General features: G+C 57.4%; 2 protein-coding genes across 3 annotated transcripts; both read right to left on the bottom strand.

Annotated features, from left to right (window-relative positions):
* Positions 1-2984: 2984 nt before the first annotated feature.
* Positions 2985-11308, bottom strand: HMX2 (H6 family homeobox 2). 2 transcript variants are annotated; one of them, XM_040486687.1, is made up of 4 exons: positions 11198-11308; positions 7635-7702; positions 5006-5274; positions 2985-4069 (listed from the first exon to the last, which is right to left on the bottom strand). In XM_040486687.1, exons 2-4 carry the CDS (start codon positions 7655-7657, stop codon positions 3516-3518), a joined length of 846 nt encoding a protein of 281 aa, XP_040342621.1. In that variant the 5' UTR covers positions 7658-7702; positions 11198-11308; the 3' UTR covers positions 2985-3515. The 2 variants fall into 2 exon arrangements, with proteins under 2 accessions (XP_040342621.1, XP_040342622.1); XM_040486688.1 differs by lacking the exon at positions 7635-7702 and having other exon boundaries at positions 11198-11303.
* A 2972-nt stretch (positions 11309-14280) lies between these two features.
* Positions 14281-17406, bottom strand: HMX3 (H6 family homeobox 3). Its single transcript, XM_040486686.1, has 2 exons — positions 17007-17406; positions 14281-16379 (listed from the first exon to the last, which is right to left on the bottom strand). The coding sequence occupies exons 1-2, from the start codon at positions 17404-17406 to the stop codon at positions 15706-15708; spliced, it is 1074 nt and encodes a 357-aa protein (XP_040342620.1). The 3' UTR covers positions 14281-15705.
* Positions 17407-17620: the final 214 nt, after the last annotated feature.

Below are 17620 nucleotides of genomic sequence, written 5' to 3'. Positions count from 1 at the left end.
ATCAGTCACACAGTTCTTGTTCTTGGGGGACTCTGTCCAGAAGGGTGGACAGACTGGAAAACAAACAATTACTCTGCAGTGCATTAAAGTTCAAAAGCCTCTTTTAGACATATGTTTCAGCAGAGTCCAAAAACGACAGCTACAATGACAGCTTCTCCCCATCCACCTCCACCCCAAAAACTCCCTAGAGTTTCTGTTTCTAGACTCCTCCAGAAATAGGAGAATCAAGAAGTTTGCTTCTGTAACTGACATAATATCCATGAAAGAAAAGTAATTCTTAATTTATACCTAGAATGCTGTGACTCGATTACTCTTGAATACAAAAACTCACTGGCAATATTTACTTTAATCCATACTGCAACCGCTTTTTCACTGCCTTTTATGACACACACAAAAAAAACTTACTTTCTTGTGTGATTTTCTATGAAGTGGAAGGAAATTGTTGGAGTTAAAGTGTTTAACTTTTAAGGTACACTAATAGAGAAAAAAATGTTGTTGGCCTTTACACATTCACATACCCTATTCAGGTGCACTTCTTTTTATGATTCTCAGCACAATAAACACACTCACAGTAACCACCCTTCTGCCCACTGTGCTGATATTACTCCTAAAAGAACAGATTCTTGCCCTCCCTCCTCACCAGTCCTCATACTTGGTTCTCTTTCTGTTCTCTCTCAACAAGTTAATGGTGAGGTTAAGAATTTCAAAATGCAGTGCCTTGCCCCCATTCTAACTTTGGCTAAATAATTTTATCTCCAAATAATTCTATTTGGTTCCCTCTTCCAGTTGTTTATTTAATTCTATTAGAGTTTTGAGATTCTGAACATGAATTATCTGCTAATAAAATCTAAGTGTATTTCATTATACAGTGTGTGTATGATTCAGGTCCCTCTGGGCAGGCAGTTGCAGCTGAACTCTATTTGAGTTTTAAGAACCGTCAATCTTTTAAATCCAGTTTACAGCCTGAAAGGAGGCTGATGATTTTGCTGATTATTCAAATGAATTGATAGTCTCGAGATAGGAGATCTGGCCACAATGGAGTCGTGAACATTTTAAATCCAAATTCAAGTCGCGCGTGTGTGTGTGTGTGTGTGTGTGTGTGTGTGTGTGTGTGTATTAACAATCAGTTACCTGTAAGAGAGAGGAATTCCTAGAAACTAATTACACTGTTGGATCACCTTGGACTGCTAATTTCTGGATTAGTAAAAAGATTGAAATATCCACTATACGACAAACTTGAAAAGTGTCATCCTTGATATTTTAAGGGCAAAATCACTGCCATTAAGAGCCTAGAGTGGCTAGAGAAAGCCACTTCCTATAACAGTAGTAAGCATAAGGAGGATAGAGTGAGCCAATGCTGTTAAAACCATCATTGCTTGACGAACACATAATCTATTGAAATGCAGACAATAATGATATGGATGGAATATTCCTATACAAGTAGTTCCTGGAGAAAATGGATTATTTCTCCATGGAATATTCAAATAACAACTTTAAAGGAAAAGAAGAATTTAAAGGGGGTCATCTGGAAAGAAAAACTTCATGGAAATAAAATATGTGGACCAAATAAATTAGAAGAAAACGGATCCAGTGTGTCTTTTGTTTTCCCTCTCTGGCTATACAATAGTCAGCAGAGTTCTCAGCAAGTTCTAGGGCTCAGTAAATATTTACTGTATTTAACTAAGCTGAAATGAAATAAGCGGACTAGAACAAACTTAGAATAGGCGGATGTATTCTTGGATAACATCCTTCTGACGTCATCTTGAAAGAGATTGTAATTTTCATGAGAGCTTAGGTGAGAGGAAAACAATGACCTCAAAATGTGGACAAGAGACCCAGCACTTCACGCAGAATACTGCGGGTCACATAAACGGTTAATAGGTATCCTATATTTTCATAAAACGCTGATGAATTTCGATGCCTCTCGGCTGAGAGACCAGTCTATCACGCAAATGTTTTCCTTCCAGAGGGTGAGGTCCTACTTCCGCGTTGCGCACTTCCAGCACCCTTGCACCGACTAAGAGGACCTCAGGACCAGAGGCTGGAGGGCCGGGGAGTTCTCCCCACGTGACACCGAGCCACCCTCCTCCTCTAAGGTCCAGCCATCTTTTCCGACTTTTTACAAGGAGCAGGCGGCTGCGGTCAAACATTGCAAAACTCTGCGATTTACATGCTGCTCGCGCTGCTATTCTCTGGGCGCCTCGCCCTCCCATCCCGTGGCGCAAAAGCCTGTGGGCGTGCAGGCGGCGCGCCGCGATCCCTTTCAGCGCGACCGGCCAAGTGCTTGCCCTTGGCCCCGCCGTTCAGCCACGCACAATGAAAACTATAAACAACAACAATTTTTGAAGGTGCGGGGAAGCGCCTCTGCCTCCCGCGCTTTCTTTGCCGAGTCTCCAGCCTCAGATCCCTGCTCAGCCGAATCGTCTCTTTTCGGCGCCCGGTTCCCGCGCCGCGAGGGACGCTCAAGTGTGCCACCGGCTTCGGAACTGTGAGCGGCTGCAAGCCTGTCGCGCCAGGCTAAGGGACGAGCAAAGCGGGCTCTTTTCCTGGTTCAGGCAGCGCCACCCCACCTGACCTTCGCCCTCGGAAGGAGGCTCGCGGCACGGGTTGCACGACGTCGCAGGGCGCCCTGTTGCGGACCAGCCCAAGGCGCTCCTAGTGCTGGGTAGATACTGAGTCCCGGGAGGCAGCGCTTCAGCAGTGAGGCTCCCGGCCTTTGTCCCTCTCCGCGCGGGCTCCGGAGCTGGATTCCCGTCCAGGTGCACCGTGGCCTGAGCCAGGACTCTGGGCATCAAGGGAGTGGAAGGGGGTGCAGCTCCAGCCCACGTGCCGCCTCGGCGGCGCCAAGGTCGCCACCTTTAACCCCTGACCCCGGTCCCACCCTCCACGTGGGGAGAGCCGGCCTCTGCTGTCGCACGCTTCCACCAAAAACGAAGAAAAGCCGCGCGTCAGCACGCTGGGCAATCAATCTCACCAAAGTTGGCAACGATGCTTAAAATGTTTTATTTTTTTTTCCTCTTTAAAAATATTTACAGATCTGAAATCTCCCCCTTTCGCCCCTACCCATCCTCGGGACGAGGGAAACGAAAAGGGGCGTTGAGCTCATTGACCAAAGCCCCCCGCTGGCTTGGCCGGCTGCGTGTGCATGTACCTACATACAGGTGTCTATATGGGGTGAGGAGTGTACCTGGCTTGGTTGGCGTTTTTCTGATATTTCTTTTCTACCGGTCACTGTCGATCTGGCCGAAACCCCCTTTCCCACCACCACCCGAGGACATCCCCTCCGACATGGTTTTCAAAGCGTACTGGTTTTGGGGGGCGGGGAGGGGGGAGGCGAGAGCAGGCGATGTGGCTGGAGAAAAGGCCGATAAATACCCGAAACGCTCGAAACGAAAAGTAGGGCAGAGGCCATAAATAAGAGATAACGAATACACATGGTGTATTTCTTAATATTTCCGGCCGCAGCCCGCCCCGCGCCGGGGCCCCGGGGAGCGCGGCGCGGGGCCGGCGGCCGCTCAGTAGTCGAGCTTGTTGTAGAGGTTGTAGAGAGGTAAGGCCGAGAGGTTGCCGCCGGGGTAGTAGAGCGGCGCCGGGAAGGCGAGCGAGCGCGGCACCGGCACCCGCAGCAGCGAGCTGTCCCGGAACACCAGCGGCATCCCCACCAGAGTCTGCGCCGACGCGTGCGCCATGTTGGCCGCCTCCAGCTCGGCCGAGAGCTGCCGCTTCCACTTGTTGCGGCGGTTCTGGAACCAAGTCTTGACCTGGGTCTCGGTGAGCTGCAGGCTGGAGGCGAGGCAGGCGCGCTCCGAGCTGCTCAGGTAGCGCTTCATGTCGAAAGTGGACTCGAGCTGGTACACCTGGCTGCGCGAGAAGACCGTGCGCGTCTTCTTCTTGGCGGCGCCCGCCTGCCGCTCGGCGCCGCCGTCCCGCGGCCGCTCGGGCCCTGGCGACGGCGAGCCCGCGGGCAGGAGCCTCTCTTTCTCTTCCTTAAAGTCCGGGTGCGAAGGAGAGAGGAAAGGCGTGCGCTCCGAGCTCGCCGGCCCCGCGCCTCCGCTGCCCTTGGGGGTACCTGGGGAGTGAGAACAGACAGGAGGGCATGGAGTTGGGGAGCCTCAGAAAGCCCCAGCTCCGGCCGGGACCCGGCGGGGCGGGCCGGCGGTGGGGCCGGGGCGGGGGGGGGGGGGGGGTGCGGCCGGCGGCTGCAGCCTTGGTCCCAACCGCTTTCTCTTCTCCCTCTCGCCGGAACCCGAAGCCCAGCACCCTGGCCTTGGAAAGCAGCGGGAGAGGGATCCAGCCGCTTCGAGTCTGGGGTCTCGGTGCCCCCAGCTTCATGAAAGGACGTGTGGCAACAGGGGGAGGAGGTCTGGACGGGGGGGGGGGGCATTAGCATCATTTTAAAAGGTGATTTTGCCTTGTAATAACTGAGCTGGCAGTGTTCCCCGAGCTTTATAGTATGGCATCATTTCACAGGCCGTTTGTTCGGAAATCACGCTAAGGACTAACGCGGGGCTCCCCTCCGTCAGATGTTGTAAAGAGGAACCGTCTCTGAAAGGCACCATTGTCAATCATCTTGGAGTGGTCATCAGGCCCAGGGTGGGGGGCGGGGAGGGAGGGAGAGGAGAAAAAAGACGCTGGAAGAGATTGCGGTAGAGACAGACGGACCGCCGGCACCCGACTTCCGGACCTCTTGCTCGGAGAGTATCCGACCGATGTACGAGGGGGATATTGAGGGCAGAGCCGTGTGTGCGGCCGGCCCTGTACCCAGCCCGCTGTGCTACACTCTCCCTCCAACCCAACCTTCTCCAAGACCGCGCCGCGCGAGGTCTGTGTTCCCAGTCACCTCCCGGGCCCCCTCCGGGAGGAGGAGACAACAACGCGCGCGTCCCCTCCCCTCCTCCCTCGACCCTGGGCGGCCGGGGCTCTGGCCAGAGGGGGCCTGGACCCCGGCACAGCTTCCCGCCCCTAGAGCTTGCTCGCGGCCGACCCGGCGGCGTGAGATCCTTACCCAGGCAAGGAAAGGGGATGGGGGGGTGATGCTTGGAGCCCGGCTCCTTGGGGCCGTGCGGGTCTGGGCAGAAGCAGGCAGGTGCCTTCCAGCCGTCGTCCGGCTCCTCCTCCTCCGAGGACACGGACAGGCTGCGCTTCCTGGCCGGCCAGCCGGCGGGCTCCCGTGGCACCTCGGAGGGGCCCCCGCCCAGGATGGACTGAATGGTGAAGCTGGAGACGCCGCCGGCCGCCGGACACCCCTTGCCTGCATCTTCCTTGCTGCCCATCCTGGGTTCATAAGAAATCGGAGGAAACCAAGAACTCCCTTTAGAGACGATCTGGGTGGAAGGTGGTGCAGGCAGGCAGGCGGGGGGAGGGGCGGGGAGGGGAGCCAGGGGGAGGGGGCGGCGAAGCTGGTGAGGCGTCCCCTTTGCGCGGGGGACACGCGGGCACAGGATGGCTGCGCGGGGATCCTTGCCCGCCCGACTCTGGGTGCGCCCGCCCAGCCCCGGCGCGAATGCCCCTTCCTTGCCCGCCAGCTCGCGGGGTCTCCGCCGGCGCGGAGGTGGCGCGGCCTCATTTGCATAGAGGTTACCCCGACGCGGCCAATCGCAGCGCCGCCGAGCGGCCCCGGAAATTTTCAAAAAGCGACTGTGCGCCCCGGAGCGCGCCGAGAACCCGGCGGGCATCAGCTGTGTGCATCCAGGGACAGCCGTGCGGAGAGCAGCATAGATTCCAGCCCCAGGTTCCTGGCCGCTGTGGCGACTCTGACCGCTCGGACTCCGGCCATCTTGAGGGGCAGGGGCAGCGCGGGGCTCCGAGCTGGAGCGGCCCGACGCCTCCCTCAGGCGACGGTCCTCGCACCGCCGGAGGAGCTGGTACAGGCTGCTCCAAGATCCTCCCTACCCTCCCACCCCTCCAGCCCCGGACAGGCAGGCAGAGCCGGCGCCCCGCAGAGGATGCGCTTCCGAACTGATGCCCTCCCTGGGACCCTAACTGGCAGGCCCGGGGCAGACAACTGCTGACCATCCCAGCCTACAGGTCCCACCCCTGTCGCAGGCCGAACAGGGCTGCAAGATCCTTGGGGGTGTGAAAGAGAGACCTAGATCTTGTGGCGACACATCCTGGTTCACGTCCCAGCCCCACCATTTACAGACTGCGAACCAGGACGAGTCAGAGCCTCACTGCCCTCCCCGGCGGAATGAACTTCTCATCAGCATCTCCCCCTTTCTCCTGTTTTGAGGATGTCCTTAGATAGGGATGGAAAGCTGCAGAAAGCCCAGGAGACCTAGGAGCTCATAGTAGGGACTCAGTAAACTTTTGCTGAATAGCCCACAGCCCACTCTCTATTTCACAAGTTTCTGGGTTTGTTTGTTTGTTTGTTTGGCAAATATTGCAGGTCACAGAATTGCTGCAGAGATAGAGGCGCTTTGATGCTGGGAAAAGGAGAAAGAGGTGAGAACGGGTCATGATTTTAGAATTCAGCAAACTCCATTCAAATCTCATCTGGGTGACCTTGAACATGACACTAAAACCTTCTGAGCCTGGATTTCCTCCTTTCCTAAACTTGGGGGAAGAAATGCCTACCTGGAAGAAGTTATAGTTAGGTCTGCATGGCCAACTCCGAGGCGGCGAGGGGTAAGTGCTCAATAAACCGTGGTTCCTTCCCTCCTCCTGGTGACCTCTGAGCCCTGGTTCTTGCCCCTTTAATTCCCTATCAGCTGTTATTGGACCTCGAAGCAGCCAGGCGCAGGCAAAACATTACAGGGGCACAGTTGTCTACAGAAGCTGAGAGGAAAGGAAGGTGAAGTAAGGCCCCGAGGCACTCAGGCAACACCAGCTCGGTTTGCGACCCCAGGACCGCTCCACCAAGAGCTCTTGGGAGCCCCCTGCCCCTAAGATATTCCCCCAAATGCCACCAAGGTGATAGGAGACTCTGGAATCAGTCCCCACAAATGTCCAGACGCTGCACCATGACGGTGCAGTTCCCTCCTCGCCCGCGCCGCGCGGGGTTATTGAGTAAAGCGCTTATAATATCATTAGCCTCGGTGAGTTACCGACTGCAGCCCTACCCGTGGCAGAACCTCTCGCTACTTAACTCCTCGAAGGGCTCGTTAATGGGCTAATTGATTAGGAGTCGGCGGAGCAGCCGATCAGGGGCAGACGAGGGGGTGGAGGCTAGGGGCTGTGCGCCACGGCCCGGGAGGCCGGCGAGGGGCAGGTGCCGGCCTCCGTCACCGCATTAACCTCTTCAGGGCTCGGCGGCGGGGTCGAGACACATTACAAATGGTCAGCTTTAATCATGGTGTCAGCTCATTAACCCGGAAGGACCCGGCGCTGAAATACAATTTGTGCGTCCTCTGCGCGGCCGCGGCACAAGCTCCAGGGCCACGTCGCGGCCTGTCCCGCGCGCTCCCGCATGGCTGAGGGACAGAGGGGAGGTTCCTGGAAAGACACAGCCGACTCTCAGCCGCCTGCGGCCTTTCTGCCTCCTCAAACACCCTGAGTGGGCGTTATCTCCTGGCCTTAGCCAAGGCTACCCTAAGGGAAATTGGCCAGCCCGGAGAGTAGAACCCCCCACTCTCTGGTGAAGAAAGCAGAGTTGGGGGGGGGGGGTGTTGATTGGACCCTTCCAAATTAGTAAATACCTGGTGCCAGCAACCTGGAACATGCCGGGAGCCTCCCATCATTCTTCACGTTAATCCTCATAGCCAACCTGTGGTGCAGATCTTTAACCCCATTGTACAGGCGGTGAAACTGAGGCTCCCGGGGGGGAAAAGTGACCAGCCCAGGCAGAGTAACCAAGATTGAAGCTCAAGGTTGTTCCACTGCCAATATCAGGCCCTTGGGAGGGGGCGAGGGGTGGAGCAGACGTTGGCATGGAGTCCGTGAGGACCTCAGCTATCTTCCGAGCATGGGGTCAAGGGCCCACGGGGTTGGCCTCTGCCTGGGCGGGGACCCTAAGAGGTGGTGGCAGGGCTCTGGGGTAGGCTTCAGAGATGCAACTCCAAGACCGGAAGCAGCGAGGGACTGAGCTCCGGTGGGGAGGGGTGTGAGCTGACCCATGCAGCCTGGTTTGAGGACTCAAAACTAGGAAACCACGCAGCCCCACGACCCCACAACTTTGCCCCCACTCCACCCCCACCCCAGGCTAATTTGGGAGGTCAAAAGGAGCCATCTGGCCTCGTACTCTGCTTGCACCCTACTTTCTCTCGCATTGACCGTCTGGTCTACACAGAGGTGCGCTACAACTGAGTCCTGCGTAGCTTCTATCACCTGCACACCCCGCACTTCTTCACGCGCACGCACTGAGCTGTATGCACGCGCTTGCATAAACGGTTACGCGTTCACACGCATTGAGGCAGCAAACGTCCTCTGAGCTCTGACTAGTGCGCGCGCACACACGCGCGCGCACACACTCACACTCTCCACTTAGCCAAGGAAATGATGGTGGCAGCAGGACGGAGGCCGGGAGGCCGTGGCGGAGACCAGCGGACTCCCAGCTCTGCTACCCGAAGGACTCTCCTCTGGGCTCTCCTCTGCTATTCTGAACGGGTCACCTGCGTTGTCTTCCGCCCCCCCACCCCGTGCACTGACCGCAGTCACACCGCAGGGGCCGGAAGGCCAAGACTAGATCTTCCCACCATCCCTTTGGGGCATCCGGGGGTCCCCGAGACATCACCCAGAGCTCAAAGACCCAGACGCCCTCTCCTGGGCCCAGCACAGCTGTAAAACACACTCCCAGGAACCCTTAGCTCCAGGAACCAGCACCCACAGACACCCATTCTCTCTGCCCTCGAGTGTAGCAGTCGTTCAACTCCGCACCACCTCCCACCCCACCCCTCGGAGTCTCGGGGATAGCTCCGCCCCTCCCTGCTCCATTCAGATTAACCGCGGAAACTCTGGGCTCTGGCCCCTCCTCATTTTGGGGATCGCTCCCTCCCTAGGAATTAGATACAGCCGGGTTCCAAGGAATGATAAACTTTCCGAGATTGAAAGGACGCTTAAAGTTTAGGTCTCGAGATTATGCCACTGCTCAATATTAAAGCGGCCCAGAGCAAACTTGCCGAGCCTAATAAAAATTGATCCTCTCTGCTCTGCAGCAGTTGGGAAATAGGCTGGCTGAGCCGAGTAATAGTGGAAGAAGGCTCCCTCCGAAATGACAGATGAAGTCATAAACAAGTTTGATCTTGGAATCAAGCTTCGATAAATATTAAACACAGTCTGCCCCCCCACCTTTACGGGACTGGATTATGATATATGGCGCGTCCAAACTTTAAAATAAGGAAATACCAGAGAAAATGATCTCAATAAATTTTCTAAGTATAAACGTTGATTATGTTTCGATTTTCATTCAAGGACCTCTGCTGTTCGTTCTTTGGTGCAAATGACATCTCGCAATAGGCTTTTGGGGAAAAGGGCTCCCTATTTGAAAAAGAGAGCCCCAGAGGTGTACAATTTATGTAATCTGCGGCTGGAAAATGAATTGTGTAATTTATTGGAAAACAGAAAGTCATGAAGATTGGATCAGCATAGCCGAGCCCCGACACCGCCCCCCCCCCACATCCATCAAGTTCCAATTAACAGCCTAACCAGAGAGCTTTAATGGGTTTCCAATCTAGTGGCCTGATAGACTCATCAATTCCTCTGGGAGAAATTAAGAAAATCGACCGCCCCTTGGCGACGCAGTGTCATTCCTTTCTGCAACTATATGTCAAATTAAAAACACAATTAAAATTTAAACTGTTTCAATCAAAGGGTGCCCTGCAACCTATGTTTCACTTAATAGAACTTTGATGAAAATCTGATGCGTGCACTCCATCACCACGGGGGGCGAGGGCGGCGAAGGAGCTCAGGAGAGAAGGGCATTCTTTCTATTTCTTTAAGACATTTGCGCTCGGGTGAGGCACACCAGGTGACTCCACCTGACCGATCCTAAGTGATGGGCACAACACGCTCTCCGGGGCGCTCGCTCGGTCGCTCTACACCTCAACCCCAGCTCGTTTTCCTCTTCTTCCACCGCAGCCAGAAGGAATCCTTCTAGAACCCCGGTGACCCAGATTTGGGGCAGTTTCTCCCGGCAGATTCGTCTGGAGCAGCAGCCAAGGAAGGGTTTGGGCAAGTACAACCCGTGTGCACCTCCTGGGAACTCTCCAACGAGGCACGCAGCCTCCAGCTATCCCTTGCCTCAGGTCTCCGAAACTGCCAACGCTTGCATGAGGGTCTACCGGATCGTTGAGGCACGACAAGGGTGGGAAGAAATCCCAGGCGGTTAAATGGACCCCGGGGAGAGCTAGGACTGCGCTGCCGTCTGAGACCAGATTCTCCAGAAGCTGCCGCTCCCCACCCGAGCAGTCTTTTAGGGTACTTCCACAGGAGGGGCTCACACTCCGGGACAAGCGCACCCAAATCTCAACTCGAGATCCGGGTCCGAGAACCAGGCAGGGCTCCAAAGTACAGCCGGCCTAGCTATCTTTTGCGACCTTTTCCTCTCTTTCGTCACCCATCCAACCCCCAGCTGTTTATACATCAAAGGGTCAACATCCGCCCGGCACACCTCGACCGGGGCACGTGCACCCTGGCGCGCACACTTCCAGAGGCGTACGCCGGGACGCACGGATCGCTCGCACCCAGGAGCCTGGGAGAGCGGGCAGGCAGGGCGAGGTGGTGGGCAGACAGTGGGCGGGAAGCCTGGAGGAGGAGCCTGGCGGATTGCCTCCTCGGGGCCACGTGTCCGCGCCCTGGCAGGAGTAGTCCCCCGAGCTTGAGCTTGCCCCGCTGCGCTCCGGATCCCAAGAGGGGATTTCTATGGAGCTCAGGGTTCTTGCACCCTGACTCCATCTTGGCGACCCAGTGGAGGCATCTTTTCCTAGCTGCTTTGCAGAGTCTGGTTTCAGATAGCTAAGGGGAGAGGCCCTCTGGATGGTTCACTGGGCCGCGGGGCGTGGAAAACCGAGAGAGGTGGGGCAAAATGGAGTCTCGGAGGCGGGCAGTTAAGTCTGCACCCCGCAGCGCCCCTCGAGGGAAGTTGAGGTGCCCCGCGCACACGCAAGGGCGCGTCGCGCCGGCTTGGGAAGCCCAACGACGCGAGGCCTCGCCAAAGCTCCCAAAGGCCAAAGGCTGCGCAGCCCTCGGACCCCGCTCCCATCGCCCAGGCCCTAGATGGCCCAGCGTGCGCCCGCCCGCAGAAGAGAAAGCACATCTCACCGACCTTGCCTTCTCTTCCTTTCTTCGGGCTCTACCCTCCAGACGCGCGCTCTGGGAGCGAGGAGAGGACAGCGCTCTGGGGTTCTCGCGGCGGGGCCTCCGCTCTGGCGTGCCGGGAGCCTGCCAGGAGGACGTCCCGGCTCAGAATGAGAGCCCAGTGGCGGGTGGGGGGGCAGTTTATATCTGTCCCGCTATTGTTTGATGTACACACACCCGCTCTATTTACTACCAAATAAAAGAAATACATCAGTGTTGCCAACAGAAACAGCTCGCGCGCTGGCTGTGCCGTCTCCCAGGGCCCGGAGGCGATCGAGGGCGCTCAGAGTGGCAGAGCCCCACATTGTGGGGACCTCGGCTCCGAGTTCGGTCCCAGCCCATAGGAGTATGGGAGTCCGTGGTGGGTGTTGGCAGCCTCCGCTAGTTTGTCCCAGATGGGAGAGGAGGAATGCACGAGGCATTCCTGCTGGAAGGATTTCAGGCTTGCCTTACTTAGCAAGGGATTCTACCCAGCTTGCCTTACTTAGCCTGAGGCCGTAGAGAAAACCAGCTGCCCAGGGTCCCCTCAAACAAGGTGTGCCTGACTTTGTGTGTTAGCGATAGCTGTGATGATGAACACATATGTGGGTGGGCGTACCGCAAGCACCTGGGTATGGTGTTCATTAGGGTCTATCTAATGTGTTCATGTGTGGGGTGAGTGTTTATATCACACGGGAGTGTCCCCTATGTGTGGTTTGCTGGTGTGTCTATTTGGGTGATGCAGAAAGACAGTGTCATTTGCACTGATTTGACGACTGACAGGGAGTGCAGATAGGGAAGGGTCTGAAGTTAGGGTAGGTGGAGAGAAGGCTAGGTTCTGTGATGGGGGTGGGGTGGGGGGAGGGATCGAATGGATAAAATCCAGAGTGTTGGTTCAGTGTCCTAGGGTAGGGGACAGGGGCTGCCCTGGCATCCTGCAATGGAATGTCCTGGAGGAATTGGGTAGATGCACGGTGGCTCCTTCAGACACCCCCCCACCCCCCCACCCCCGCTGAGGAGTTCCAGCAACTCCCGGCAATCCCTGCAGAGGCAGGGGTGGGGAGGGGCATTCTTTGTAGGGGAAGATGACCCCAACAAGCTCTTGGGGTGTGACAGTCCCACCAAGAGCTTTCTTGGACTCTGGGGACACTAAGGCCTCAGAAAGCCCTGCAGTAGAGCCAAGGATGCTTCCTGTGTAGAGCGATGCATGGTGCCCCCACACTCTGGCACAATTCTTTCTCTTGCATTGTGAGAAATACCACCACTCCGACTTGACAGGAGGGAGGTGGAAGTTTCCCGCCTGGGCCAGCTTCAGGCTCACACAGCGGCCAGTCCCTGGAGGTGGCCAGATGACCCTTCTCCCTTAGGGCAGGCACGGTGGCTGAGGGGGGGGGGGGGGGGGGGGGAACACGTGGGTGCAGGGCAGCAGAGCTCCCCCGATAGGAGGGAGAGAGAGAGACGGGGAGAGGAGGACAAAGGATAAACGCTGCATGTGGGGAACCAGTTATTTCTCGACTTTGTAAAGACTGGGTCAGTCAAGAACCGTTTTCTAGAATCCAAACACAAATAAAGAAGTATATTCTTGGCATTCGATAGCATCGTGTTCTGGCTGTAAAAATCTAAGGATGTGTTTGCTATTGCAACATTATTTTTAATGAGCTGTTATTGGCCTGTCCCACAGTTAGTATTGCCAACAGTAAAAGGCATCACTGTGTTTTCAGGTAACACAAGGAACAACATATTTTGACCCTGAATTTCTGTTTATTTTTCATTTACGACACATGCCCTCGTTTTTATTCCAAACCACAGGGAAATAAAGGGAGATCTATCTTCACTGAGGTTCAGGCTAAAATTGTGCCATAAATACGCATGCCAGTTTATTTGGGGGCAGTTTCCCATCAATAGAAAACGACACCCAACATTTCAGCCACAGCAGACTCAACTGTGTGGATTGGGTTTGAAGAACCCAGCAAAGCGCTGGGAGAGGGAATGCGAGCGCGTGCAGGCGCTCCCCAGCGGACGCGCCGGGCGGTGTGCTCTTCGGCATCTTGACCGTCTACAGGTTCTTCATCTCCCCCTTCTGGCTCCCCAGCTTCAGACTTGCCCTGCCTGGAGTCGGGCGTACGGACCCCACGCTCTAAGGCAGGCAGCCGCGCGGTCGGCGAGGAGCGCGCAGGCACCTGCTTCCGCCCGCAGACGCGCGCTGCGCTGGGGCTCCCCGCGCGCCGCGCCTCCGCTGGCCGCCCACCGAGCGCGTGGGAACCGCCAGCGCTGCGCTTTCTGGCATGGGCCGGGGTGGGGGCAGAAGACCAGAGAGGCCGCCGCTGAGGTGTCGGGCGCCCGTGGACAGAAAAGGGTCTGGCCGGGAGGAGACAAGGTCCTTTCAGTGGCCGCGGCCACAGTTGGGTGGTCTCTGTTCCCCGACCGGGACCGCGCGCATACCCGAGCCGCCCCGAGAGCCGCAGCTCCTCAAGGCTGGCGGAGGCCTCCCTGTCCGGGAGCTGGCAGCCGCCTTCTCTAGGGCCCTCCCGCGATCCGGCCTCTCCCAGCTGGACTTCGCGACCCGCCTCCGGCCACAGCTAAATTCTAAGTCCACTCCCTTCTTTCCTCCCCCCGGCCCCCGCCCCTGGCTGCAACCGAGCCCACCGCGTTGCAGGCCCGCTGACGAATGCCTAGGAATGTCCTGCCCAGAATCTCGGGGCTTCTGAAGGGACCGTGGCCTGGGAACGGAACACGAGGCTGTAGCACAGCGTTCAGAAATTTATCAGCCATCTCGGAGCTGGCGGCGGCCGCTTCGCTCAATTTCTCAAACTAGATAAGCCTAGGTCCTCGCCCCGCGTTACCCTCTGAGCGCAGGGCTCTGCAGGCTTCGAAAAACACTGGGGAGAGCGCAGCCCTGGTCGGGAACAAAGCCGCCTCTGTCTCTGCCGCCTCCTGGATTACGGGGATGTGCGTCCAGCTCGGACTCCGCGAGCGCAGAGGCAGCCAGAGAGCGAGGCAGAAAAGGCTTCCAGAGACACCTGCCCTGCGGAAAATCGTCCGAAGTTTACACACTCTAGCGACACGAAACGCTTCGCTTTTCTTTTCTTTTTAATTAATTCGATTTCACGACAACAGTAAATGTAACAATATTTTGTGGGCTTTTTTTCTCTTTTTCTTAAAAAGGGACCGAACCCGGGTAGTGGCGAGGGAGATGGGGGGCAGGGCGGGGAGAACACCAAGCTATCGCAGAACAACAGGTGTAGCCGACAAAAAGAAAACAGATTGGGGGGCAGAGCCAGGAGCCCTGTGGAATTGAGGGTGAACTTTACAAGAAATCTGTACATATATCAAATAAGTTAAAATTCTCCTAAGTTGATTGTCCTTCACTTAAAGCGCTCCAGTATGCGTATCTCACTCCTTTGAGCATTGCTACCTATCTCTGTTTCTTTCCTCCCCTCCCTTTCCCCTTCTTAATTTTCTCCTAAACCAATGACCAAGATTACACAGTGAAGACGTCTGCTTCTCTTCCTGGAGAAAGAGGCAGGGCTCTCAGGAAATTTTGTACAATATTGCACAGCTCGAAAGTACAACAGTTACAGCAGAACAAAAAGGTAGGGGGAGAGGCTAAAAGACAGATTTTTTTTTTTTAAATATTGGATGGACTTTCTCGAAACAGGGCACAAAACAATACTAGTAATAATAATAATTTACCAACAAATGAAATCCCCCAAATAAATGCTACTAATAAATAAGACCACTCACACCGGGCCAGATGTGGAGCTGTTTCAACAATCAGAAGTCTGCTTGAGGCCTGTCTTATCTTTTCCCTTTAAACATTTAGAGAATCGTTCAGTCACGAAGCGGGACAGATAAAGAGGTCACCTGTGACACACCTCTGCCGGAAAAGTGGCCTGAGTCGGGGTTCCTCCCAGAGGCTGCTCAGATTCTGAAAATTAGGGAGGCTAACTGGAGGTGGAGAGGAAGAACCACACCCAGAAATCCAGGAATAAAAGTACCACAAGTTGAATTCTCTCTCTCTCTCTCTCTCTCTCTCTCTCGCTCTCTCTTTCTCTCTGTCTGGACTTCTGAAAATAGTTCTATTAAAAAAAAAAAGAATAAGCTAAGGGGGTTACGTTTCTGGGGCTTATTTCTCTAAAAATAAAACCAAAAAACCACAGCGCAATGCAAATTTGGGGAGAAGTGCTGCACCTTTTACATCTTTCAGCCAGCCGAAATCTTCGACCCGGGAATTTTGTCTTTTTCCTGCTCTTTCTTAATATAACCAAAACCAAAAGTAAGAGGAGAAGCGCCTCAAATCCATTAGGGGTGAATTGCACGAAAATGCATTGCAAATACTTACAAAACGCTACCGATTGGGGGAGGGGAGGCCGGGGCCGCGCGCCCAAGCCCCGGTTCCCGAAGGCCGCTGGACGTCTCGGCGCCCTCGGCCCGGCCCAGTCTCCTCCGGGATCTGGGAAGGCGGCCGGGCGCTCCCTCCCCCTCCCCTGTCGGGCCTCAGACTGGCCTTAGCAGCGGCACGGACGAGACCACCGGGTGCGAGTAGTATACGGGATGCGGGAAGGTGAGCAGCGGCTGGCTGACGGGCACCGGGGCCCCCGCGGCCGCGGCCGCCGCGCCGTCGGCCGCCGAGTTCTCGTGGTAGAGGATAGGCACCCGCACGATGCGCTGCGCCGCCGCGTGGCTCAGGTTGGCCGCCTCCAGCTCGGCCGCCAGCTGCCGCTTCCACTTGTTGCGGCGGTTCTGGAACCAGATCTTGACCTGCGTCTCGGTGAGGTGCAGCGACGCGGCCAGGCCGGCGCGCTCCGAGCTGCTCAGGTAGCGCTTCATGTCGAAGGTGGACTCGAGCTGGAAGACCTGGCTGCGCGAGAAGACCGTGCGCGTCTTCTTTTTGCGGCACGCGGGCTTCTTCTCGGGGCTCTCGGCGCCCTTCTTCCAGTCCTCCGCGCCCGGCGTCGCTGCCGCCGCCCCCACGCTCGCCCCGGCCGCTCCCGGAGCGGCCTCGCCTTCCTTCTTGCCTTCCTCCGAGTCGCTCTCCTCCAAAATGATCTCGTCCGGGCTCTTGGAGTCTAGCTCCTTGTGGTCGGGGTCGGCCTTGAGCAGTGGCTCCGGGGAGTCGCGATCGGTTCCCGAGGCGGGGGAGGAGTCTCGCAGGAGGGCCTTCTCCGAAGCTGGGGAGAGACAGACAGACGGACGCGCACACACGCACATCGAAACAGCCTTCAGAGAGGCCTGGCGCCTGGGGGCCGCAGGCTCAATCCGCGGTAGCCTCTGGGCCCCAGGCCTCGAGGCCTCTCCGTTCCCATGGGCCTCCTTCCCGGCTGGGCCAGGGCAGGGGCTCCGCGCCCTGGGATCCCCTTCCTCCCGAGGGCAGGCGACAGACCCGGACAGACCCGGTGGCGGCGCAGCCACTTCCTTTCTTTCCCTCAGCTCCCCCGCCGGGGGCCCAGGGAGAGATTCTCCTCTGGCTTGGGCCCCATCGGCTCACTCCCTCCATCCAGGCCCTGTCCCCAGCCGCAGCCGGCTGAAGCCTCCGCGTTCATACCCCAGGCCACTTGTCCCGGGAAGCGCCGCGCCCCCGGCTCCAATTCCACCTCTTTTCTCACCAAGTGGGATCGGATTCCCTGGCAGCGCAACAGAGCGCGCGGGCGGTAGGTGCAAGCCCGGGGCCGGAGGAAGTTGGCCAAACAGCGGGTTGGAGGGTGCAGGGGTCCCAGGGTTGCGGTGGGAGGCAGCGCGGGGCGGGGATGGTACTGGCGCGCAGGGGGGACAACGAAAGTTCAAAGAGAGGTCGGTACCTTCAGGTCTCGAGAGGTGGCCGCCGGCGGGGGTCAGGGTGTAGGGGTACCACCAGGCCGGGGAGCGCTCCAGGTAGTGCGCGGGCAGGGCAAACCTCTGCGCCGGGATCTCAAAGCGGGGGAAAGCCAGGTCGCCCACCTGCGAGAGCGCGAAGCCCGCGGCGCCCTCCAGAGCCCCCTTGGCCGCAGCGGCGGCGGCGGCGGCCGCGGCGGCGGCGGCGGAGGCCGGCGCGAAGAGCGTCCGTGGGGGCGGCTGCGGCTTAGGGGGTGGCCGGTGGTGGTCTCCGTTGAGCAGGTTCTTGATGGAGAACGGGGACTCCTTGGGCGCGGGAGGTGGGGGCGGCGGCGGCGGGGGCTGCGCGCTAGCCGTGCCAGGGGCGTCCGGCCCGGGCTCCGGCATGGTCCCCTCTCCTCCGGGTCCCGGGGAGGGAGGGATCGGGACGGGCGGGCGGCCGGGCGAGCAGGCGGGCGGCCGGAAATCAGACCATAAACGGAACTCAACTACGGGGCGCAAAGTCGGGGGCCGCCCCAGGCGCAAATCCAGCGGCGGGAGGGCGGGGTGAGGACCCGGCCGGGGCGGGCTCGCATGTGGGAGGGGTGCTGCTGAGGGGCGG

This window comes from Herpailurus yagouaroundi, unplaced genomic scaffold (genome assembly GCF_014898765.1).
Source record: "Herpailurus yagouaroundi ecotype Mexico unplaced genomic scaffold, PumYag 163, whole genome shotgun sequence".
Lineage (NCBI taxonomy): Eukaryota > Metazoa > Chordata > Mammalia > Carnivora > Felidae > Herpailurus > Herpailurus yagouaroundi.
The sequence above is the reverse complement of the archived record's forward strand: the minus strand, read 5'-3'. Positions and strand labels throughout refer to the sequence as shown.